This window comes from Myotis lucifugus, unplaced genomic scaffold, assembly GCF_000147115.1.
Source record: "Myotis lucifugus unplaced genomic scaffold, Myoluc2.0 scaffold_259, whole genome shotgun sequence".
In the NCBI taxonomy this organism is placed as follows: Eukaryota; Metazoa; Chordata; class Mammalia; order Chiroptera; family Vespertilionidae; genus Myotis; species Myotis lucifugus.
In genome coordinates this window covers 1543190-1570092 of record NW_005871307.1, presented here as the reverse complement: position 1 = coordinate 1570092, position 26903 = coordinate 1543190, and the positions used below count along the sequence as shown (strand labels likewise).

General features: G+C 44.0%; 1 protein-coding gene, 1 long non-coding RNA gene and 1 pseudogene across 16 annotated transcripts in view; 1 reads left to right on the top strand and 2 right to left on the bottom strand.

Moving 5' to 3' along the window:
- RREB1 (ras responsive element binding protein 1) overlaps nt 1-26903 on the bottom strand; it is a 190546-nt gene that overhangs the window by 144408 nt on the left and 19235 nt on the right. For 9 of the 15 annotated variants that reach the window (XR_002831726.1, XR_002831727.1, XM_023762737.1 and 6 more), the window contains exon 1: nt 481-834. The exons of 1 other annotated variant lie outside the window; for it this stretch is intronic. Coding sequence is in view for 1 of the 14 variants with exons in the window: in XM_023762743.1 (XP_023618511.1) it covers nt 481-507 (27 nt within the window). In the remaining 13 variants the exon portion in view is untranslated. Of the gene's footprint in view, nt 1-480; nt 835-1125; nt 1334-1417; nt 1554-1962; nt 1984-26903 lie in introns of those variants that run through there. 5 more of the 15 variants (XM_023762734.1, XM_023762733.1, XM_023762735.1 and 2 more) reach the window with 4 other exon arrangements.
- LOC106698905 lies at nt 208-4675 on the top strand. Its single transcript, XR_001350302.2, has 2 exons — nt 208-540; nt 2135-4675. It is a non-coding gene; the product is annotated as an uncharacterized LOC106698905 (long non-coding RNA).
- Nucleotides 12513-13344, bottom strand: LOC102437922 (annotated as a pseudogene).

The following is a 26903-nucleotide window of genomic DNA, read 5'->3' as shown; positions in this document are numbered from 1 at the left end:
AAAAAAAAATAAAGACTGGTCCTGCGGGCAGCGGCATAGCTTCCCAGGCCTCTCTCCATTTGGGCGGCTGAAGCGGACCCCGGCACCGGGCTCGCCTCGGATGTTCCGGCCTTCCTTCCTGGACTCGGAGAAGGGCGCCGGGAGCCGAGCCCTCCCCCCCCCCCCACCGCGATGCAGGCTCCGCTCCACACCGAGGGCTCCCACGAAAACACGTACACCGCCAACGGAAGGGCCGGGGAACAATACGCGGACAGAGCTCCGGCCCCCGCCTCCGCTGGTCACCCCGGGCGGTGGTCGGCGTGACCCCCAGCCACGAGCCCGGAGCGGGCGAGGGCGCAGGGCTGCCCGCGGCCGCCTCCCGGCCGGCGCCGTCTGCCAGGGAGGATCAAAGTCCGCAAAGCAGGGCGCGGCAGATGCTCCCACTCCGCGGCCCCGAGCGGGCACCCCCCGCCAGCACCCTCAGCGGGTACCCCCGGATACCTTGCGGCAGCGGGCGGGCGCCGTCATCTCCGCGCAGCTCGGCCCGGGAGGGACTCGAAAGTATGTAGGAGAAAAGTTTCCCCTCCCACATGGGGGGGAGGATGTCGGGGGAGCGAGGGCGGAAGATGGAGAGCAGCGCTGGGAAGATGTTTCTGGCCGGCGGTGCGTGCACCATCCGAGGCCCCGCGGTGCTGGTTAAAAATAAAGTGGGTGGTGGGTGCGGCGCGGGTCGAGCCGAATTCCAGCGCTCGGACGGCTAATATGGATGCGCATCAGGTCCTGGCGGCGGCCGCGGCGGCTCGCGCTGGGAGCTGGTTGGCAGAGCCGGCGGCTCGGGAAGGGGAAAGGAGCGGAGGAAGGGGAGGAGGAGGGGGAGGAGGAGGAGGAGCGGCCCGGCGCGCAGCCCGAGGGGAGAGGGCTGCCCAGCTCATCCCGGGCCGGCCCCGCCGCTCCGAGCGCACGTAGCGCTGCGTGGGGCGCCGGGGTCCTCGGCTCCGGGGAACGGCGAGTTTGAAAACTACCACACGCTCCGCAGACTTCGCCCTCCCCATCCCCAAAAGTTCTTCAGAAGGTCGCTCCCGCTCAGCCCCGGACATCTCGCTGCCACCCGAGTCCCGAGAGCCGGAGCCCCGGGCGCGTACTTACGGCAGGGCAGGGCGCTGGGCTCCCGGGCATGATGCCGTGGGCACCGGTGGGCTTGGGGGAGAGAGCGAGGAGAGATGCAAACTTGTTCCGGAAAAGGAATCAAAATGGCGTTTCTGGATGTGCAAAGTTCATCAACTCCGCAGTCACTTCCCCTCCTCCTCTTCTCCCACAGGGAGGGAGGTGGGCGCGGAGCTGGCGACCCCGGCACCCCAGCCGCCGTCCCGGCCCCCGCCTCGGCCCCCCGCCCCGCTCCCTCGCCCGCACGCTCGGAGACTCGCTCTCCCCCTCTCACCCTGATAAGTAGACACATCACGTGTTGCTCCTGCCAGTCTCTTGGGGACGTGTTACTGAACAGCCGCGGCGGCGGCTCCGGCGAGGGGGTGGGAGGGACCGCGGTATCCGCCTGTCCCCTCCGCCCCGATTTCAGCGGGCTGAGCGCGGTTTCCATCCCGGGAGGGATGGAGGTGAGGTCTACCCTACCCCCACCGCAGCCCCAGGTTTGCCCCACGCCCTCCGCAGGCGCCCCGGGCCAGGGGATGGGTCGGGCAGCCCCAGGGACAAGGTCTCGGCGGCGGCCGACGCTGAGCCTGATGCCGATCATCTCAGCGCTCGCTGGCCAGCCACCTTCTGGGACCACCGCGCCCCCTCCCCTCCCGCCCCTCACTGCAGGCGACTCTCCGCCTCCAGTTTTCCATCACTTCACTCCGTGTTTTTGTGTGTGTTTTTTTCTTCTCACTATTTTAACAGAGGAGGGGGGGAAAGGCAGCAATGCCCAAGAGGCAAGAGAGGGGCGCCTCGGAGGCCACAGGGGGTGGCGTGGGGGTCGAGGTGCCTGACCTGGCGCTGTCCTTCTGGGTCTTGGAGGTAAATGAGAGGGGGAGTCCCACCCGCGCGGTTCTCTCTCCACCGGATCCTCGCTCCGCATCCAGGTGGAGCGAGTAGATGATTAGGCAGGAGATTAGGAACTGTTGCTGCACCCGCCCCCGACTAAAAGCCGTTTCTCTCCCAGGGTGCGGTCCTTCTAGCTCTGAGGCTGCCAGCCGGGAGCGTGTTCTCCTTCCAACCAATTGAACGCTGACTTGGCCTTTGTCACCTTTTCTTCACCACACTCCACAACTGATGCTGAACTATGGCTGTGGCCCCCAAGGGGCCAATGAGGGCACAGGCTTCTAGCGGCCACAGTGTCCCCACCCCCCAAGGAACGGCTGATGCTGTGTCATCCACTTCGCCCTCCGAGGCATCAGGGAAGCCACATGCAATATCTCTTTCTCTCAGAGGGCTCCTGTTTCAACTCTGAAAAGCAGGGGCCTCCTCGGAGCCGCTCTCCATCTCTACAGTTCCCACCACCGAGCTTCGCCCGGCTGCTGCAGCCCAAGTTATCACGGAGCCTAGAGAAACCAGGCCTGGGCTGTGCTTCCTCCATAAAGCAGCTGACATGTTTCCAACTGTTAATACTTTTCCTACCGAGGTTCTGAAAGGGCCTGTTCTCAGCCTTTGGAAACAACTTCAGACAGATAACCGGGTAACTGGTTGTGGAAAATATATGCCTCTTAACTAGTTGCAGACAATACTACAGTAGAATTACTTGAGACTAGTTAGGCGAGATGGTGTTATACATACAGAAAGCGTGCTACTCTGCTTACTACTGATTCCACCGCAGCAGCTCCTCTGAGGACACCTGCACACCATACAAAGTTTTAAGCCCAATCATGCGCCTTTAATTTGCAGCCTTAAGTGGAACTCTAGTTTTCAGGGCTACAGGCAGAAGTGTCTGTCTAGGCCTGGACTAAATAGATGGGTTTTGGCCAAGATAGAACTCTCTAGAACCAAGCAAAAGTAGTTGGACCATTACCTCTGACTTGAGATAAGAAGGCTAAGCCACTGCCCGAGAGGGAACTGATTCAGCTGGCTGTTTCTCTAACGTCCAGATTCATCAAAATTAAGTTTTCAGAACCTGTTATGTTTCCCATGGTCTACTGTTTACTGAGGAAAACTCTACCCAAAGAAGTTTTAGCACTTGCATTTTTCTTACGTCTCTCCCTACCCCCAGCCCATGTACCCAAGTGTACTATCAAATGCTTTTTTGAAGACAGGCCAGCCTAGGAGGAGGCAAGTCTTTAAACAAGAGTAATAGTTCACACAGTCACCACAGAATTGGTGTCTGGAGCTTCCAAGTTGTAACGTGTTCCAAAGAGAAGGCAAAGGAAAGGCCATGTGGGAAATGCTATTTTATTCATTTGCCCTGTCTTGGATTCAGGAATTAGCCTTTCCTAGTTTCCCCATTCATTGGTGGTGTTTGAGTAGGGACAACATCAAAAGTTGGAATTCTGGTTGGAATTTAGCTTATTCTGTAAAATACATTCAAACCTACAAAGCTACATGAATTTTCATGACAAATCGCCACCTTTATAATGTTACATAGATAACACTAGCAACTAAAAAAAGAGAAAACAATATAAAAAAAACTTACAAATTGAATTATAATCATTCTGGACCCTGTGCTAATCTTTTCTAGCTAGTTAATAAACTTGCAAGTCAAATGACCTGTTGAAAGGTCTGTTTGTTCATGTTATATATAAATATAATTTATCTGACAAATATTTATCAAACACCTAATATTTATCAAAACCACAGTGAAATGCTACTTCACATCCACTAGGATGGCTACAACGAAAAAGACAGATAATAACAAGTATTGGCGAGGGTGTGGAGAAACTGGAACCCTCATGCATTGCTGGTGGGAATGTAAAATGGTGCAGCCACCTTTAGAAACAGCTTGGCAGTTCTCAAAATGTTAAACATTGAGTTAACACATGACCCAGCTATTCCACTCAGGTAGATACACAAGAAATGAAAACATATGTCCACATGAGAACTTGTACTTAAATATTCATAGCATTCATAATAGCTGAAAAGTAGAAACCCAAATGCTCATCAACTAATGAATGGATAAACAAAATGTGGTCCACTCATGCATGGAATAATATTCAGCCATGAAAAGGAATAAAGTACCATTATATGCTGCAGCATGGATCAACTTAGAAAATAAGCTAAATGAAATAAGCCAGACCCAAAAGGACAAATGTTATGTTTCTGTTGCTATGAAATGTCTAGAATAGGTAAATCTACAGGAACAGAAATTAGATTGATGTTTGCCTAGGGCTGAGAGGTTGGGGGGAAATGATGGGGATTGACTGCTTATGTGTGCGAGGTTTCTTTTTTGGGCTGATAAAAGTGCTCTAACGCCCTGGCCGGTTTCTCAGTGGTTAGATCATCAGCCCTGTGACAGAAGGGCGCATACCTAGGTTGCAAATTTAATCCCCACCCCAGTCGAGGCTCGAGCTGGAGGCAATCAATCAGTGTGTCTCTGTCACATCCAAGTTTCTCTCTCTCTGTGTCGCTCCCCCTCCCTTCCACTCTCTCTAAAAATCAATGGAAAAATATCCTCAGGTGAGGATTAACAACAACAGCAAAAAGTGCTCTAAAATTGATTGTGGTGAAGGCTGCACAACTCTTAATTTATTAAAACCATTGAATTGTATACTTTAAATGGGTGAATGTGTAACTTATCTATAATAATAAAAGCATAATATGCTAATTAGACCAGACAGCCAAATGACCTTCCGGATGAAGCCGGGGCTGCGAGGGCCGAGGCAAGCCACAGTGGCTGCAAGGGCAGTGCCCCTTGCACGAATTTCGTGCATCGGGCCTCTAGTATCTCAATGAAGCTATGTATATACATATATGAAGTTGTGTTAGGTTCTATAGTGGAGAAGTGATACAAAAATGGATAATTTATAACCCATGCCTTAAAAGAGTTCATAATTGAATCTCTGTACATGAAGTAATCGTGAAATGCAAACCAACAACATATGTAAGAACCATTAAGTAGGTGCAAAATTCAGGGGTTCAGAGAAAAGAGGTCACTTCTAATAATTGGGGAAAGCTTCATGAAAGAGAAAGCAATGCAGTTGATCCATGGAGAAGGGCTAGTAATTTTGTAGGTGGAGGATGGGATTAGAAACAGCAGGTGCAAAAGTATGATTGTCATGAGTCCTATTCAAAGATCACTAAGGATTCCAGTGTGACTGGATTATAATATACACAGGAATATACAGATGATGAGACTGAGAGGTAAACAAGCTGAGGCTATCCCACAAACAATTTTGAATGCCATTCATGGAAAACCTTAGGTATGAGGGCCTGAACTAGGGAGGAGGTAAAGGGAATGGAGAATAGATGATCAAGAACCACCTCAGAGGAAGAAGTGACAGAAAAACAACTGGTGGGCTGGGAATGTGGGTGTGAACAAATGAGGAACAAGATAACACCTGGGTCTTAGCCAGGTGACTGAGAGAATGAATGACAAAATGAGAAAGTCAGAGGTTGGAGCCCATTGAGATGGAAGGTGACAGACAAGGCGATACAGAACTATATGGAAAACATACAGTTCTGCCACGGAAGAGAATTAAGAAGAAAAAAAATGTGGACATTGGAAAAGGCCACTTGGATGACGTGCCACATCTGCTGAATCTCACGAGATGTGTAAGTATCTCAGAGGCAGAGAGGAGGGCGCAGGGCCCTCCAGGCAGACGGAGCAGTGAATAGTAAACTCAAGGGCATGAGATGTAAAACAAGGTCAGTTCCCTGAACTGCAAATACCTCTGTGGCTGGAACAGAGGGAGGAGGGGATGCAGCAAGGGATGAAGCTGGAAAAATAGCCAGTGGGCCAGATCACCTAGCTCTGTGCACCTCGCAGCTGCCATGGACTTTATCCAACAGCGAGGCCCTGAAAAGGCTTAAGAAGGAGGGTAGACGGAGCCTCCCTCATGGAACTGTGGAGAAGGGTCTGAAGGACGTGAGACAGTAAGGCTAGTTAGGAATTAATAGAAGAGTCCATCTAAGAAGTGATAAGGATCTAGTAAGCCACTGGGTTGTAGAGATAGAGAGGAATGGATTGATTGGAGACATAATTAGGACATAGATTAAAAATTCGGCCAATTTGATACGAGAGAAAAGAAAAAATCCCTCTGGAGCACTGACCAAGAGATGAATCACCAAAAGAAGGTAAATCACTGCAGCAGTGATGAAGTGATCAATAACAGTGCGGGGCCCTGACCGGTTTGGCTCAGTGGATAGAACGTCAGCCTGCGGACTGAAGGGTCCCAGGTTCGATTCCGGTCAAGGGCATGTACCTTGGTTGCGGGCACATTCTCAGTAGGAGGTGTGCAGGAGGCAGCTGATCGATGTTTCTCTCTCATCGATGTTTCTCTCTATCCCTCTCCTTTCCTCTCTGTAAAAACTCAATAAAATATATATTTTTTAAAAAGAATACATTCACAGAAAAAGAGAATTTTAAAGTGAAAACTGGGATAGGTCGAGGGACTAAAGGTAGGAGATGTTAGAGATGGAATCAACTGGGCTTGGACCCAATTGGTTGTGGAAAACAAGGAAGAATGAAGGAAGACTGCTTCTCTGGTCCCAGGTTTGGGTATCTGGATGGGTGGTGGTCCATTTACCAGTGGCATGAGTGGTGTGAAGAAGCAGATGGATGTGTTGAAGATGACAGGAGATTGGACCCAGGAAAAAGGCCTGAAGAACATCTGAGAGACAGGATAGATAGTGAAGAGCTAGAGGTTGAACCCAGGGAAATGCCTGCAATTAGGTGGCAGGAGAAGGCAAACCAACCTTCTCTCTAATGTTCCCCTAAAGAAGCAGAACAGTCAAGGAAGTAGGGGTTGCCAAGGGAAAAGGTGTTTAACAGTGTTCACATACAGAGAAATCAAGGCATGTAGCTGAAAATAAGGTCAGATCCAAGAAAGTAAGTTGATTTGAGAGTGGAAGTCAGGGGCCATAAAACAAGGAGTTAAAGAGTGACTGGAAGAAGAGGAAGTGAAGGCCATACTCTGTGAGAAGTTAGGTGACAAAAGGAACAGAAAGGAAAGTACCAAGAACATGGATAATAGCAGCTACCATTTATTGAACACCCACTATGTGCCAGGCACTGTTCTGAGCGCCTCATGTGTATTATCTTGCTTCACTCCACTCCACCTCCAATCTGGCAGGTGCTATTGTCTTCCCCATTCTACACCTGATGAAACTGAAACAGAGTCCCAATATCATACAGCTGGTACACAGAGCTGAGCACACCAGGCAGTCTGACCCCAGAAGTTGTTAGTCAGTTGAGAATTAGTTTGCCAATAACGATGCCTACTTGACTGTCTTGACTCATCCCAATAAAGTGCTCTGGGTTGGAGTTCTGCAGAAGGGCCACTGTTGCCTGGGTAGTTGTTTAACAAGGATTTAATTGGAAAGGTATGTGAATGTACAGCGATAAATATTGCTAGTTTGCTTTCTAACCATCTGTCCTTCACATCAACCTAAGATACGTGCCATATGTGCAGACTATATTCTAAAGCTGTAGCCGGATATTCTATGTACCCATCACAGTAAGCTAGAGCTGATCTACCAGAGCCCTCTTAATGTCTACACCAGTGGTTCTCAACTGGGGTGATTCTGACCCCCAGGGGGATGTTCAGCAATGTCTAGAGACGTTTTTTTGGTTGTCACAGGTTGGGGAAATGGTAACACTGGTATCTCTCTGAGTTGAGGCCAAAGATGCTGCTTAATATCCTGCAATGCACAGGACAGCACCAACAACAAAGAATTTTCTGGCCCAAATGACAATAGTGTTGAAATTGAGACTTCTTGCTCAACAGTGCCTTGAAACTTATCTATGAAACAGTGCCTATGAATATCAGAGTCTGGAAAGGGGTTTTAGAATGGGTAAACCACCCAGACCAATTATGTCAACAGGAAAGGAATACATATCCAGAGGGGAGAGAATACAAATATATGAGACAGAAACAGCTTTTGAAGGAAGGTGTGTGTGTGTGTGTGTGTGTGTGTGTGTGTGTGTGTATCTATGGCAGAGAAGAAATGGTAGAGAGATCATCCTTGGGGAAAAGAAGGATAATCCATATTCTATGACAGGAAGGAAGGGTAAAAGAATAGTAGGAACATACTGAGAAATACTCACGGGAAAAAGGCACATTGTGAGAGTTCCCATCTGATGGCTCTGAATGGGGAGAAGCAGCAGTGCTGAGAGCCAGGGAGCACCATGGGGCTGAGGCTCAAAGAGAGGAGAACCCAGGAATCAGTGACAGAAAAGTTCAGCTGTTTTAGCTTCAATACCATGAAGCCACAGAGGGAAAAAAACGTATGGTAGGGAATACTAAGGGTTGGAAATTGAAATGAGTAAAATCCATCACAAGCAGGATGGCACCGGAAGGGGGCGGGGACTGAGAGACCTGGGCGTGGTCTAGGACAGGAAGAAGAGCAGGTTCAGTGGCTGGTAGGCTGAGGCAGGGTGTGAGGAAAAGAAGGGGGCTAAGAGTGGGGAAACAGGAACGGAGACCTCTGGAGAAAAAGACCCAAATGACTCTTGTGAAATGGAGCACAAATCCTATTCATGGGGTTGAGGAAATGGAGAAAACTATGAAAAAGGACAGGGCATATGTCCTTGATTTGGATGGTCCTGTCCCTAACAATGAAGAAGGGGATGGGGCTTGAAAGGAACAATGTGAAGTTGGTGTCAGTGGATGACTCGATACAGATGACAAGAAGCAGTCATAAACAGATGTCACCAACACCAGAGGAGGTATTATGGACTACATTGTGTTCCGCCAAATCCATATATTGAAGTCCTGGCCCCCAATATCTCAGAGGGTAACTATATTTGGAGATAGGGTCTTCATAGAGGTCATTAAGATGGGCCCTGATCCCACCTTAATTACCTCAGTGAAGGCCCTATATCATTAGGTTGGGCCCTAATCCAACAGGACTGGTGTCCTTATAAGAAGAGATTAGGACACGGACACAAACAAAGAAAAGACCAAGTGAGGACAGAGAGAAGGGAGCACCTACAAGCCAAGGAGACGACTCATTCGTTAGACACCACCACTGCCAACACCCTGATCTCAGACTTGCAGCCTCTGGAATGTTGAGGAAATAAATTTCTGTTGGTTAAGCCCCCAACCTGTGGTACTTTGTTACAGCAGCCCAAGCTGGCTGAGACAGGAAGGAGGGACTGGAAGAAGATGGTGAGCCTGGTGTGGAAAGGACAGTCCATGTTCTCCGTGGGTTCACCAGTGCGTGAACTGGGAGAACTAGTCTTCTTGCAGAAAGGCTTTTGGAGGAAGTGGTATCTCTAAGAAGAAAGCAAGTTCCAGTGGGGGTGTGGAGGTAGGGAACGTGCAGTGGAGAAGCCCGGTAATTAGAGTTTCTTAGAACATGGGGTTCCACAGCCTAAATGGATGGGACGTCTCTTGAAAGTAGGAACATGTTTTGGCTAATGATTTTTCTATCCTAGAGGCACAGGACTGGCACATATTTTTAAGGAATATATTTTACAAAGTGTGCAGAGGTGGAGTAGGCATATAGGAGGGGTGGGAATGACCTGAAAAGGGTTGGGGGCCTAGGGGAGTTGCTGGACGAAGGGGTTTGCCTTGGAGTGGCAAGTAAAAAGAAGGCTGAGAGGCAGGGGGTGAGGTGTCATTTAGAATTTCCAAATCGCTGCAGTTTAGTTAAGTTCTCCCTCTCACACAAGCAGTGCACTTATAAGAATGGGCTACTGAGAACACCTTTATACAGCTCTTATCCTAAATACATCATTACTTTACCAGATAATTTGAGGAATGCATTATTTCTGATGGCTGATGGTTTTCCCTTTAAATGTTAACCATTTGGAGTAGAAATTTTTTTTCTAAAATATATTATGCACTGCCTCATTTTTTTCTCCCTTTTCTAAAAAATCAGAAAAACAATATTATCATAAACTTCAACTATTACATTGGATTGTCATGCAAAGGTTATTTTTTATAAACAAGATATATATTAGGCCACAAGATGATCACATCCCCAAGAGACTAGACATACTTGAGGTAGCTATTTGCTAGCATACCCTAGAACTCCACAGTAAATTCCAACTTGAAGTTTTGTTTGGTTTTGTGATTTTTCCTCCCTCACTATCTGGACTATGGCTTGTCACTTCTTCCTGAACTCAGTGTGCCTGCCAAAAGCAACCTCCTCTTCCCTTTCTCATTGATCGTTTCTGATCTACAAAGATTCACCCAACCAGATAACCAAGGTAGCTAAAAACGTGCGGATAGCAAGCATGAGCACCACATCTCCTTTTGCTGCCCAGAAGCCAAAAGTTGCTTATTTCCTGATTGTCGGTTGGGTTTTAGAGTGATGAGTTGTTTGTTATACTTCTAAACTATAAACATCATTTTAGATTTATTAGAATATTAGGGAAGGTTAAATAACTCTTCTAAAGCAACCTTTCCTCCATGACATAAGTTCACTGCTTACTAGCATTTTTAAATGAGTTAACTTCAGGGGACATGGAAAGGGCCAGCTGTCCCTTCCTTCTGACTTCAGACAAGAGCGCAGAGACTGGAAAAAAATTGCTCTATTCTCATTGGATGAAGATTATTTCTTTGCCTAAAATATTAGTACTTATAATTCAATATTTGTTTCTTTGTAAGATAGAGCTCTTCAGTCACAAACCAGAGTATAAATAAGTGAAATAAAGACTTCTTCAATAAGGATTATGTATGTGTACCTCTGTGTGCTCAATGAATGGGGAATGCATAGAACCAAAGTAAAATTTCTGCAATTTCAGGTAAGTAGACCCCCAAACAGTACTTATAAGTGGAGACCACTGACAGTGCTTTAACATTCCCAATGACTCTGTCCACACTGCCTGGCCACTGGTCATCTTGCTCACAGAAAAGGTCCCTATGTTCCCAGGTCCAAGGATCAGACCAGAGTTTTTAACTGTAAAAAGTGCTGAAGACGTTGCAGTAAATCACACTAGATAGCCATGAAAACCTGACCATATGTAAACACTGAAGAGAACATGTGCATATCCTAGTGGACAGAGAACTCGCTCTCTCTCTTTCCCTCAAAAGAAAGTCCTATCTAGTGCTTGTGTGTCACTTTATGGTGAGCAGGGTATTGGGGCGATTTTACCCACTGCCTCCGACTTCAATATGGCAATGGATTTGGCAATCTCAGACACTACATCATATGCACACCTCAGGTAAGTAACGAAATACATGCTCAAAAAATAAGTATGTAGGTTGACTTTACATTACTTTATGCTACTAAAGAAACTTGACATTCACTCATTCATTCAACCAGCAATTGGTAGACACTGATGATGTTCCAGGCTCTACATACAATAGTAAACAATCCCTGCCCTGATGAGTCTTACAGGCTAAGGATTTGTTGTGTGTTAAACAATAAAATGTCATGGAAACTTAAAAAGCCTTACTACAAATTGCCTCCTTGGTGGGGCCTTTCGCAATAAAGCTAGTGTATACATCTGTTGTGGGCTGCATTGTGTCCCTGCCAAATTAATATGTTGAAGTCCCAGCCCCTAGTACCTCAGAATGTGACTGTATTTGGACATAGGTCCTTTACAAAGTACTTAAGGTAAAATGGTCTTTAGGGTGGGACCTAATCCAAATGGTGTCCTTATAAAAACAGCTGCACACACACACACACACACACACACGCACAGGACCATGTGAAGACAGAGAAGAGCATCAAGAAGAGTAATAAGCCAAGGAGAGAGGCCTCAGAAGAAACCAACCTTGCTGACACCTTCATCTTGAACTTTTTGTCTCCAGAAGTGTGAGGAAATAAATGTCTATTGCTTAAACCACCCAATCTATATGACTTTGTTATGGCAGCTCTAGCAGACTAATACAGCTTCGAAAGCCTCAGCCTTATTGGCCCAAATGTAGGGAATATTTGTAGGCTAGAACAATTTCATCACAATTATAAGCTAGGATGTTGGGATGTAATCACCTATGTGTAGACACAGTGGAATGAAAAGAGCCTAAAAGAATAAGACAGTATTAGATGATATTATGGTAAGACAAATTTGTGATGATTCTACAAGTAAAGGCAATTGGAAGCAACCTGTTTAAAAATCTGAAATTAACTACTGAAACTGTCATACATCCATGAAATGAATACTTTACACCTATTAAAATGACCCTGGACAGAAACCAATGCGGGGAGAGGAGGAGGGAATAGGAAAAAAGGTAAGGGAATATAATCAATAATACTGTGATAAATTAGCATGGTGATAGATGATTACTAGAATTAGTGGGGTGATTGCATTGTAAGGTATAAAAATGTTGAATCACTATATTGTACAACTGAAATTAATATAATATTGTATATCAACTATACTTAATTAAATTAAAAAATGAACCTGGAGAATACTTAACTTCATTTTAAAAGTTCATTATATATATTTAAACGGGCTTGATTCACTTTATTTTTCTTGTATAAAATTATGTGGTGGCCACAGCTGGAGCACGGATCCTCTGCACAAAAACTCTGGTGTGGGTCTTTAGTTATGTATTTATTTGGTGTGGATCTTTACAAGATGGTCAGTGAGTTCCTGATAGGGAGACTTAGTGAACATGGTCTCTTTCCAGGGGTCAGGGGTGAGACAGCTGTAGGTCTTGGAGATGGCTTCAAAGGTGGCCTCGGCAAAGTTGCCCAGGGAGGCAGTGCAGCGCCTGGACGAGGTATAGCAGTTGTGGATACTGGCCAGCAGCAGCAGCTTCTTAGGCACAGCGGCTGAGTCAATGCCAGTGGCCCTGGGGGGGAGGGATGAGGCCACCAGTACAGAACCACAGTGGCCAGTCACCTTGCAAGGGACGGTGTGAGACTTACCGATCTTGTTCCCCTGGTAGCCTCCCTGCACAGGGACAACAGAGAGCTTAGCCAGGATGATGACCCCACAGACGGCAGTGGCTACTTCCTTGGAGCACTTAACACCCAGACTGACATGTCCATTTGTAGTCGACAAAGACAACAAATGCCTTGAACCAGGTCCTCTGGCCAGTGGGTCTGCTTCTGCATGTACATAATCTTCAAAGCCTCAACCTTGAGCAATGCCTCCAAGAAAAAGTCAATGATCTGATTCCTTGATGAGCAGGGAGAAGTGACAGATCTCCTCCAGAGACTTGATCATGTCATTAACCAGGCGGCCTGGCTTGGTGATAGGGGTCCAATCCTTGATTTCTGCTTACCTCCTCAACTCCCTGGCCTCAGCTGACCCGTGACCTTGGCCCAATACACTGCCAAATCACCAGGGCCTCCCGTTCTAGCGTCCCCTCCCACAACACCCATGTCATCATTTGGTATTTACTTGGAAAAGATGCTCATGATATATATTTTCTTCCTTGATTTTAGAAAGAGAAAGGGGGGGGGGGGGAGAGAGACAGACAGACAGACAGACAGACAGACAGACATTGATGGCCTCCCTCTGGCACCCACCTGACAAGGGATCAAAACCACAACCTGGGTATGTGCCCTGACCGGAAATTGAACCTGCAACCTTTTGGAGCATGGAAGGATGCTCCAAACAACTGAGCCACACCAGTCAGAGCTCATGAAATATTTTTTGATGAAAAAAAAGGTTTTCTACAAATAGATAATCCCATTTTTGTAAATAATAAAAAATTGTATTCACATATAAATTTTAAAATATATATATTTTATTGATTTCAGAGAGAAAGGGAGAGGGAGAGAAATAGAAACATCAATGATGAGAGAGAATCACTGATCGGCTGCCTCCTGCGAACCCGGGACCCTCCAGTCCATAGGCCGATACTCTATCTACTAAGCCAAACCAGCTAGGGCCTCACATATAAATTTAAAGAGGCAGAGGGTGGACCGGTTGGCGTGGCTCAGTGGTTGAGTGTTGACCTATGAACCAGGAGGTCACGGCTGGATTCCTGGTCAGGGCACGTGCCCAGGGTTACAGGCTCAATCCCCAGTGTGGGGCATGCATGAGGCAGCCGATAGATGATTCTCTCTCATCATTGATGTTTCTATTTCTCTCTTCCTCTCACTTTCCCTCTCCCTTCCTCTCTAAACTTAATTAAAAATAAATAAATAAATAAATAAATAACAGAGGGTGGACACCAAAACATTAAACTGGTTATTTCCGGGAAGTAGGATTATGAGGGATTTTCTCTTTTGCCATTCTGCTTATCTCTATCTTCTTATTTCTTTACAATAGAATGCAATGATTTTGTTATAAGAAAAAAAATCAAATAGTTTCATTAAATCTATTACATGAAGTGATTATCTTTAATGTCATAAATATCTGCATCAAAGTCAAGGATCTGAAGCAATTACCTACAGAATATGACAGGTAATACAGGTAATTCAAATTTTAAGACACACAGCCCTCTCCACATCAAATCCATTCCTCTTCCCCACAATTTATCTTTACACCAGAATTGCATCAGTTCTTCATATATCCAACGCATTACAGCCATAACATTGTGTATCAGATCATGTTTTATTCCTGCATTGAAACCGAAGTTCAGGCTTCAGCTAAAAGAAGGGTTTTTCTTTCTCCTCCAGTCTCTCAGATGTTGGATTTTATAAAGCAAAACAAGGACTGCAAATATACTTGGATGTGGCAGATTACACGGAAAGAGCATTGACTGGGACATGAGACAGCTCTGGGTTCCATCCTGGCTCTATCAGTTACTGGCTGTCACTAATACAGGTGTCCAATCTGGCAAACTTCAGTTCCTTCAACTACAAAACAGATGTAATTACCACCTGGGCACTGTCATGAGGATTAAAAGAGATGACATGCATAAGGCATTCAAAAAAGGCATCTGGCCCATGGTAGGTGTTCAGTAAACTATAACTGTTATACACTTACAAAATTGATGCTTGCCTTACTCAGTGGCTCAGTGGTTGAACGTTGACCTATGAACCAGGAGCTCATGGTTCAATTCCAGATCAGGGCATATGTCTGGGTTTCAGGCTCCATCCCCGGTAGAGGGAATGCAGAAGGCAGCCAATCAATGACTCTCTCTCATCATTGATGTTTCTCTCTCTCCCTCTCCCTTCCTCTCTCTGAAATCAATAAAAACATATTTTAAAAATTGATGCTTAACATTTACATTTTACAGCCAAGCACATATATATTTCTTTACAATAAAAGTGTTAAGGTTACATCAAATTTCCTATGTAATCTTTGTTTCTCACTCACAGTGATGTTTTTCCCTCTCCCTCTCCCTTCCTCTCTTTCTGGAAATCAATAAAAATATTTTAATATATAAATAAAAATCAGAAAAGTGCCACAGTAAAATCATTATTTCTTAACTACTACATTATCATCATTCATTTATGAGTATGATTGTACAGCTGGATTTCTATATGTGTACATGTATATGCATATAAGGTGCTTATAAAGTTAAGTTGCTCAGAACATCTTAATGTTATTTAAATTATATTATGGTGACAATGGACAAGATAAAACAGTTATAATCAAAATACTGACTTAGAGCCCTAGCTGGTTTGGCTCAGTGGATAGAGTGTCAGCCTAGGACTGAAGGGTCCCAAGTTCGATTCTGGTCAAGGGCACATACCTGGGCTGCAGGCTTGATCCCCAGTTGGGGGTGTGCAGGAGGCAGCCAATCAATGATTCTCTCTCATTATTTTTGTTTCTATTTCTCTCTCTTCCTCTCCCTTCCTCTCTGAAACCAATAAAATTATATTTAAAAACAACAACAATAACAAAAACAACAAACACACACACACCAAAATACTGACTTAGAAATTTTCCGCAGGATTAAAACAATGGCTTATTTTATAGAATGGGATAGACCTGAGTGAGGTGACTAGTCAAATTGGTCCTGTTGCTTCAGATGAATTTGGAATAAGTGCTGATTTTTGGACACACAGATAGTGAATAACATGCCCAACTTAAACAAATAGGAAGTGGTGGAGCCAGGTGTGGAAGCCAAGTCCTAGGATTGTACAGCCCAAGTTCTTTCTACTGCACTGAATAGAATGACAGAAAATTTTAAATCTTGCGTAGGCTATAAGTCTGTAGTTACATACAGAAACAAACTTGCCATAAAAAAAAATAGACTGGAGGGAGAGGGGACAAGTACATCCAGATATTAAACATGTACAGCCCAAGCGGCATGATTCAGTGGTTGAGCATTGACCTATGAACCAGGAGGTTATGGTTCGATTCCCGGTCAGGACATGTGCCCAGGTTGCGGGCTTGATCCCCAGTGAGGGGTGTGCAGGAGGCAGCACATCAATGATTCTCTCTCATCATTGATGTTTCTATCTCTCTCTCCCTCACCCTTCCTCTCTGAAATCAATAAAAAATATATATATATTAAAATTGTAGAAACTTTCCCAAAGAAATGCAGACAAAGATATTTGTATAAGGATGGTTGTCATTAAATTATTTGCCATTATGAAAAACTCAAAACAAGCTAAATACTGGTATGTACTATAGGGCTTTAATGCATAAATGGTAAAATATTTCAATGATGAATAACATGTTAACCATTAGCAATCATGAAGTAGAAAGCTACTTAAAATTGGAATTATTCAAAATACAATAAGTGAAAAAAATCTAACAAAACTCTATGTACCATTTTTAATGTTTGTTTTTGTGTTTGCTCGTATTTTTCAAATTTCTATAATGAATATAATTACTTTTACATCAGAAAAACAATTGTTATTTTAAAATACAAATAAACTTTAACCAGAAGAATAGCTAGTTTAACACTTGGGTTGCGGGAAACGAGTTAAGTCGGCTCGCGTGAATTGCGCGTACTCCGCGGGAGCCATCTTAAACTCGGTTCATATAGATTTGCGGTGGAGTGCGGGAAACGTGTAAACTCGGGCCGATTGTAACTGCGTATTACCAAATATTTCATTTCAATCGAACCCATACTTCAAAAGATATAGGCATTTTAACGCGCCATCTTATATTTTGGCGGGAAATTCACCCGACACCGAAGTGTTTAAGATTATAGAATGTAAATATAGTTTCTACTTAAAACTTAATTGTTCAAGTTTTTGTATACATAGGAATTTCAAAGTAGAATCAAAGATAAAAGGTTCCTGTCCCTGGGGGCCCAAATTCAGATATAAAACCAAGGTCCTTTTTTTTATTAAAAGAAATTGGGGGTTGGGCCTTTAAAAGGAAGTTTCCCAGCCCCCCCCAACGGGCTCCCCCCCCCCCCCCCCCCGGAGATTAACTGATTTTCAGTATTCAAATCCATAAGAGGACTCATAAAGACCTCATAGACAGACAGGTATTTTTAGAAGAAATAACCTGTATATTCAAAATAAGATTGATTCTTAATTTCTATCTTTCCTCTTAGTTAATGTTAACATTGCAATCTGTAAATAAAGTTGTTCAAATTGTATGAACCTTCCAAGATAACTGATTTCTAATTTAAAAACATTTAAAAGGTAAGAAATGAAATCTATTTCTCCAACATATAAACAATATCCATTTCAAACCACAGCCAGCCTTATACTTCATAGTGAAAATCTAGAGGAATTCCTTTAAAAATAAGAATAAAAATCTCCCCTAAAGAAATTTTATTTAGCATTGTTTTGCAAGCTTTTCTGGTCAATGCAGTAAGACATGAAACAGATAAAGAAATTTAAATATTGGAAAGAAAAAGTTTACATTATCATTAATTATAGATGATATCACTAACTAGAAACCCCAAAGAAATGAATGAAAAACTATATTCAAGAGAAATCTAAAAGCTATAGCCATCATTTATTAAAATCCTTTATGTCCAACACTGTAGCACTGTATTCTCAGAGCCAGGCATCTGGTAAGTAGTAGAGCTGGGATTCAAACCCAAGTCTGACCAATCCAAAGACTGTGCAGACTGTTCTTTTCAATACTTTGCCCTGTAAAGTGGATAGTTATAATGCTCACGTATACACATTTCCTATATGAAAGCAATAACCATCACGAAAGTTCAATTTAAAAAACCCCATTCACAAAGCAACAAATTCAACAAGGTTTGGGTGCAACTAATAAAAGGAAAAAAACCTACTTAGACATAAACTAAATATATATAGAAATAACAAGAAATAGAGATGAGACAAAATTTAGATAGGAAGAATAAATTTTTATATTTAAAATGTATATTCCAAATTAATTTATATTTTAAATGTAATTCTGATCAAAACCCCAACTGAATAAACTATACAGAGAAAAAACAAAATTATCACATGTGTCTAAAAGAAACAAACAGGTGATAATAGCAAAGAAAATTTTGCTAAAGAATTATAGGCAAAAGAGGTAGCATATATTAAAATTATTATAAGTCCATAATTAAAAGAGCCTGTGACTATGCAAGAAAAAAACAAATAATTAATAGAACATAATAGATAAAATAGAAATAGATCTGTCTAATATACTTATTAGAAGTTAGTTTATGATAAAGAAAGCACCAATAATCATCAGAGATGGAAGGAATTAGTAATTGTTGGAATAACTGGCCACCAATTTGAGGGAAAACATCAAGGTAAATTCCTACCTCACACCATACACAAAATAAATTCCTTAGGATTAACTAGTTAAAAATGTATTTTTAAAACAGAAAAATAAGCCCTAACCGGTTTGGCTCAGTGGATAGAGCGTCAGCCTGTGGACTCAAGGGTCCCAGGTTCAATTCCGGTCAAGGGCATGTACCTTGGTTGCAGGCACATCCCCAGTAGGGAGTGTGCAGGAGGCAGCTGATCGATGTTTCTAACTCTATCCCTCTCCCCTCCTCTCTGTAAAAAATCAATAAAATATATTAAAAAAATAAAAATAAAACAGAAAAATAAGACAAAAAGCCTGGCTGGCGTGGCTCAGTGGTTGAGCATCAACCTGTTGAACCAGGAGGTCATGGTTCGATTCCTAGTCAGGGCACATGCCCAGGTGGCGGGCTCAATCCCAGTGTGGGGTGTGCAAGAGGCAGCTGATCAGTGATTCTCTCACATCACTGATGTTTCTATCTCTCTCTCCCTCTCCCTTCTTCTCTGAAATAAATAAAAAAATATATTATTAAAAATGGACAAAAACAAAATTTGTCATACTGATAGAGAGAAAGAAATGTATCATACCACTGGAGGAGTAAGAAATTTTAAAACTTGAATGCAAATAAGGAATCTATAATAATAAAAGCATAATATGCTAATTAGACCAGCCGTCCTTCCAGGCAAAGCCGGGGCTGTGAGGGAAGTCGGGGTCCTGGGTGCCTGTGGGCGGCCGAGGGAAGCCCAGGTCCTGGGTGCCAGAGGGAATCCGGTGCCAGCAGCCGGGGGAAGGAAGACCTATTCTTGCAAGAATTTCGTGCATCAGGCCTCTAGTAGATTATATAAAATTAGGAATTAAAGAAACATCAAAAAAATAAAATTCATAAACCAAAGAACTTTTTTGCATGTATGTACAACCAATGAACAGAGGCGACAGTGCAGTGAAGGCCTGGGGGGTGGTGATGGTTGGAGGGGGTCAATGTGGGGGAAAAAGGGGACATCTGTAATGCTTTCAACAATACAGATACATTTAAAAAAATAAATGACAGGGGGGAAAATAAGAAAAACCATAAATAGCTTAACCCAGTGATTTTCAACTGGTGTGCTGCAAGAATTTCTAAAACATGCAATATCTACCCTAGCCGATTTGGCTCAGTGGATAGAGCGTCGAAGGGTCCTGGGTTCGATTCTGGTCAAAGGCATGTACCTTGGTTCCAGGCTCCTCCCCGGACCAGGTCCTGGTCAAGGAGGCAACCGTGTGCAGGAGGCAACCAGTCAATGTGTTTCTTTCACATCGATCTTTCTATCTTTCCCTCTCTCTTCCACTCTAAAAATCAATGGAAAAATATCCTTGGGTGAGGATAAATAAATAAATAAATAAATACACAGCCTTCTTAAAAAACAAACAAACTTGCAATGCCTGACTATTTAGTCAGAGACAGTGACCTCTTTTCCCTTAGATTGTCAAATTAAAAAAAATGACAACAACCAACACAATAGCTGTCCAGTGTGAATGAATCATAATTATATCAATTTTTTGTCAGATCAGCAAACAATATATTGTTAGGTGTGCTGCAGAATTGTAATAATTAGTTTATGTGTGCCATAAGATGAAAAGGTTGAAAATCACTGGCTTACCCACACAGAAATATGAACCATCTCAGTGGCTCTCTATGGAGCACGCCTGCACCCATCCCCACCCTTTTCCCCAGGTGTGTTTTCCTTGCCTCTCTTTCTCCTAAATTCCAAAGGCCCTTCAAAAACAAAACAACAACAAAAAGAAATATGAACCATCTCTATGTCAAAAATAAAAAAGCAGCCCTAGCAGGGTTAGCTCAGCGGATAGAGCGTTGGACTGCAGACCAAAGGGTCCCAGGTTCGATTCTGGTCAAGGGCATGTATCTTGGTTGCAGGCTCCTCCCTCGCTTGTGCCCTGGTCGGGGCTCCTGCAGGAAGCAACCAATAGAACTCACATCGATGTTTCTCTGTCTTCCCTCTCTCAAAAAAAAAAAAAAACAAAAAAAAAAACAATGGAAAAGTATCCTCGGACAAGGATTAACAACAACAACAAAAAGTGGAAAAAATATTTTGTAACAAAAATTACAAAAGAAATATATATTAAGCAAAGTAGTTTTTAATTTTTCTCTTTAAATGAGAAAAAAATGCCCAAAGTCCACCAAGATATAATAAAATGTGCAAATACATTCATATGCTGTATTGTTAATGGCATTGTAAATGGGCATATAATCCTTTTGGGAAGCTTTATTTACACTATATATATATATATATACATACATATATATATATATATATACACACACACACATACACATATACATATATATATTATTAGAGCTTTTTGTTTTTAAAAAAAGTTAAAAAAGGACTGGAAAGAAATTTACTAGAAAGAAGTGTCAATAATGGGAATGAGTTATATATTTTTTATTTCCCAAATTTTATGTAATTGCTTTACTTTGTTTTACTAATTTAAGTGGATAATCTTACAGATACTGTTATCTCCTTTTATTACAGAGTCTGGGATTGGAGACACAATTTTCGAAATCATCTAAAAAGCAATCATTCCACTTAAAACATAAACCTGAGATAAATAGGCCTTGCAATTTTCCATTTACCCTAGAAAACTAATGCTTTTGTTATAGTGTCTTTTTTAAAAGCAGTGGAAGGAGTAGAAGATCTTTGTAAAAATGAAAGAATGTGTCAGTGGTGAGTTAGCCTTCGATGAAAGCACACCCCTCTGCAGACCGTCAAATTAAGTGCCTTGGCTCCTGCCCACATGCTTGGAAGAAAGATCTTCAGGGAACCCTAACCCACCCCAAGTTACTACAACCTCCTTTCAAAGAGCAAGTCCTGATCTCATGTTTCTTATCTGTAGTTGCCCAAAGGAGCCTCTGAGATTAGCTAGAGCAGGCAGAGCACACGGTTACAGCTATAGACTCCAGGAAACAAAAAGGGCAAGGAGCCCCTCTTCATGCCTTGTCCCATCACACAGAAATACAGCAGGGGGCTCAGCTGTGCATACCACCAAACACCAACATAAAGCACCCACTGTCCAAAACCACCATGAGATACTACCTTAGGCTCATTAGGGTGCCTTGTATTAAAAAACAAAACAAAACAAAACAAAACAAAACAAAAACAGAAAAAACTGGTGGCAAGGATGTGGAGAAAATGGAATCCTTGTGTACTGCTGGTGGGAATGTAAAATAGTACAGCCTCTATGAAAAACAGTATGGCAGTTCCTTAAAAAATTGAAAATAGTTACCCCATGATCCAGTGATCCCCCTTCTGCATGTCTAACCAAAAGAATCTAAAGTCCATTATTCACAACAGCAAAAAAGTGGAAGGAACTTAGATGTTTATAGATGATGAATGGGTAAACAAATGGTGGTGTATATGTACAATGAAATATTATTCAATCTTAAAAAGGAATGAAGTACTGACACATGCTACAACATGGATGAACCTCGAAGAAAGTATGCTAAAATAAGCAGACACAGAAGGACAAATATTGCATGATCACTTACATGAGGTACCTAGAGTAGTCAAATTCATAGACAGAAAGTAGAATGGCGGGTGCCAGTGGCTAGGGAAGGGAATGGGGAGTTGATAAACTGGACAGAGTTTCAGTTTGGGAAGATGAGAAAGTTCTGAAGATGGATGGTGGTGATGGTTGCACAATATGAATGTACTTAATGCCACCCAAAATGGCTAAAGTGGTAAAATTTATGTAATGACTATTTTACTGTTATCTATCTATCTATCTATCTATCTATCTATCTATCTATCTATCTATCTATCATCTTTTACAATCGTAGCCAGTTCTAGGTAACTGAGAGCAGGGTGATGCTTGCTTCTTAGGCTTTTCATAACTCAAAGAACATGGGACACGACAGGACACTGAATGCTGGAACCATAAAGCAGTGCTGAGCAATTTCCTTATCGCTGGCTCCTCAACTTAGAATTTTTTACAAAAGTAATTTACAAAGGGCAAAGTTCTCAGCCATGGGACTCCCGGGGTTTGGCTCATGTGGTGCTGACAGAGTTCTTTCATGTTGCATAGAGAACACCTGAGAGGCTCTTTCTGTGGCGATGCACAGGATGACACCATGCTATGAAATGAGGCTAAAATGAGGCAGGCTGAGAGCTCTGGTCTGAGTACTTGCTTCAACCGTCTGAGCGCCAGTTCCAGGGATTATTTTGAGAACTTAATTGAGTTATAGGCAAACATGTCAATTTGTAATTCGCCTAAATATGTCACCTGTCCCCAAGCAGGGGTCCTGAAGCACCATTCAACTCCTCTAGCATTGTTTGCTGGTCAAAGATCAAGCCCACTTTTCTTTTTAAAACCTGGTCCAATGGCTCTCTGAAGCTGTCTTTAGTCTCATAAAGACCCTTTGGCCACCTACTGAATTTTTTCAGTGCCAGAACCAAGCAGAAAAAGAGCAACTTACTGCCCTTGTTCAAAGGAAAGAGAGAAGAGTTGCAGACTAGAAGCTAGACAGACTTTATTATTCAGTACTAACCGGGATTTGCAAGAGAATAGCTCAGACACAGTCTGTTACTACCCTCCTCTCAAGGAAAAAGCCAATTACGTCTCCTACCTAAAGAGTTTAGCAGGAGTGTGGGACACAAAAGCTTCTATGACATCTTTATCCTGGGCACAAGGAGGGAAAAATAAAAGGCGACACATTTCAAGTAACTTTGCTATTTTTTTCTAAGTTACCAGGAGGAAAAAGGTTTAAATCATTTGCCAGTTTCTTCACATAAAAAAGGATTATCAGCTACTTTCACTTTCTAACGAACAGCTCTAGTCTTCGAAATGAGTTCTGTCTGGGTAAGGCATTTCATTTAAACCCAAGTCATTCTGATTAACAGAGAGATATTGAAAAAAACACACCCCCTCTCCCCCTTTTTGTTTTTAACACGAACATTCTGTTGGATGTGACTCTTGAGATTAGAGAGCAAAACCAGAAAAAAATGGAAGTTACAAGTCACTCAGGCAGAGCACACCCAGAGGGAAAGATTCATTGACGAGTTGGAAATTCTGGGCCGTGTGGCAGCTGAGCAGCAGACTCAGGGTGGAAGCTGAGAAAGGCTGGACTGAGGGGAGGCAGCAGGGCCGCTGGGCTGCAGGGGGTGCTGGGAGCTGGCGAGGTCATTGTTGCAGCAACCTTGGTCACAGTGGTGTATAGGAGTCCAAAAACTAATTTTTCAAAAATGAATCAGGGTGTGAGAGGTGCTGGTAGTGAGAAACTGCTCTTCAGGTGCTAATCCTGCCAGGTGGTACTGCCTCTAAGGAGGCCCAGCGACAGGGTTTCGCATGCACACCCGCCAGTGCGGGGAGGGTCTCAGGCCTACCGAGTGCAACACACACATTCATAATACTCACATAGATCTGGGCTCAGAGAGCTGACGGGACTTGCTAAAGGGCCAAAGCTACACAAAGATGGGATTTGGATTCAGGCCTCCTGACTCCCTGGAATGAGAACACACCGGCTGGTGCTAGCATGCTCGCATCAGTCAGAGCGCGGCCTGATGAGGCCACGTCGCCCTGCCCTGTGCAGGCACCACCAGTGTGGGCTCTGCCGGCGGGAGGCGTGGCGTTGGTACAGATTCCCGGAACCCTGCCAAGCTCTCCAGTTGTCTGGTGGCAGCCTGTTCAGTAAAAGAAGTCAGGAAAAGAGGGGAAAGCACCTAAGTGGCCAGCAGGCTGGGGCCCAGACACATGCAGATGGCTCCCCAGCTTGCATCTGTCGGCGCTTTCATCTGCCTCGTCCTTCTCTCCAGCGGTTCTCCTGGAGCCTCGGGTTGCTTGAAGCATGGCTTTTACTTGTCACTCTGTTCTCTTCCCCTTCCATCTCTCCAAGCAGCTAAGGACGCTCTCATGGACACAATGGCCTTATTAACGCTCACTGTTTGGGGGCGGGGAGGGGGGGTGTGTGTCTGATCAACAGCAACTGGCACTGTAAACAGGTTTAGATCATGAAGTTGGATACAAATAAAAGTGCGCATAAATCAAGAGGGCAGACTCAATCTTGACCCAGAGATGTGCCTACAGGACCCATTTAACCCTCACTACCGCCGTTGGAGGCAGGTATATGCCCCCAGTGTGAGAAGACAGGTGTACAGAGGTTAAATTGCCAAAGGTCAGAATGAGCCTGGCTCACTCCAAAGTCCCCACGTTGCCACCACTGTTCTGAAAATCACACCAGGGAGGGTCCCTCCGAGTGGGTTGTCCTCTGCTTGAAATAAGGATTCTGACTCTCCTCAAAGGGCCTGTGGTTAAACTAGACCAACTCTAACTTGCTTTGTTCAGACAACTCTGAAGGCACCGGTCTGCGGAACAGCACCCTCAGGGACAACATGCCTCACCCTGAGGACGGGACGTGAGAGGGCTGTGCAATGCCAGCTGAAGCACAAGCTGACAACCCATTTCTGAGAAAGGGGAGGAAATTCACGGTTATCCCTGGCCAGTGGAAAACACACTTACCGGCAGCTATAAATTCCCTACTGGAACTGCTTTCCCCCATTTCCCCAAACGCAAGCCAAGCTCCGGATTTGAGAAAGCTGGGGACGGGCCCTTATTTAGAACATGGTCCAAAGAGTTACAAGTGGTAAGGAGGACGGGGCAGTGGGGGTGAGGGGGTTGGCTGTTGTGAGCACAGAGGCATTGTTTTCCTGCCTGCCCTGTGAATGTACCGAAAGTTCACCAAGCTAACAGTACAAAGGTCAGGGAGCGATTGATAAGTTGGGCAAGAGATCTGCAGCTGAGACTGCTGTAGTGTTTAAACGCTATGATGAGCAACCACAGGGAAGGAGAGGAGAGTGAGGACATGAAACATGGCATCACAGGTGAGAGGGCTTTGTTGGGAAGCGAACTATAGCATGTCATCTTTCAATGGAGGACACCATCCAGAGGAAACCTGCACGTTTCAAACTCAGTTATATAGTAAACGATGTCCCTCTCTGCACAATCCACCATTACCAGCTACCCTTACCATAAGTGTTTCAAATTGCAGAACGACATGCACTAGAGTTAGGATGGCTCTCAAAAATCTGGCAAGTAGAGGCCCTGATTCCATCCCGAAATGAAGATTATTTGTGGGTATGCATGCATGTGCACTCTCCATTTAGAGGACTTATTTCCAGTTCCTGAAATTTCTGAAAGATTCCAAAATTGGGCACAGACTTTGGACTGTTTTCTGAAGAGGGTGACACACAAAGCAGAACTACACTGGGCTCTGACCGTGGGTGACAACATCCTCTGGCTGTTCATGGAGAAAGTTCTGGGAGGGTGGAAGTGCTGGGCAGGGGAGTTGGTGCATCAGAAAGCTCAGAGGCTCCTCCCGGACCAGAAGTGCCTGCCTTGGCACCTGCCAGCAAAACTCAAGTGGATGAAACTCACCTGGCTTTGAAGCCAAAGGTGCTCCTAGATTGGCACACCACATCCATGAGGGTCCAAATTAAACCATATACAGGTCCAGAATGGTCACCTCTAGGAGAGACTTAACAGTATTCTTCTCTGGCAAAGAAAGAAGAGCTTGCAATCTTCCCTGGCTAAGGCAGAAGGTGGTGTGGGAGAACAGGCCTTGCGGTGGTTACTGCATTGGCTGCTTTGGTGCTGGAAGATTCCCAACCTGGATGTGAAGGCTTCTATACCATTGCTCCCTGCAGCTGTATAAGAACATGGTCCACAGACACACTGCCTTAGTATGGCAAGGCAGTCCCTCCTCTAACATGGATGTGGGGATTGTTAAAGGGGAAGTCTATTGTTTCCTTAAAATAGAAAGACTACCTAAATCAAAGATGCCATAATCCCTAGCCAGTTTGGTTCAGTGGATAGAGCGTGGCCTACAGACTGAAGGGTCCTGGGTTCAATTCCGGTTAAGGGCACATCCCCAGGTTGCTGGACCGATCCCCAGGAAGCGGACTGCAGGAGGCAGCTGATCAATGATTCTCTCTCATCATTGATGTTTCTTTCTCTCTCCCTTCCTCTCTGAAATCAATAAAAATATATTTTTTTAAAAAGATGCTATAAAAATGCACAAATCCTGATTTGATCTCTTATTAGCTGACAACTTAGACACATTATCTTACCCTCTGAGTTTCAATTTTTTCACCTCCAAAGGCACAGGATGCTCTACACTATATAGGACTGCTATGACGTTAACCCACACAGTACTCAGCACAGGGTCTGGCCCACAGTGAAGAGAGGCATTCATTCAATCAGAGGTCCACTCTGTACCAATTCCAGGGTCACAACTGGGTACCAAATGTATATATTTATCTATACAGCATTGTAAATGCTTCACAATTCTGCTCTCTCAAAAACACATTACACA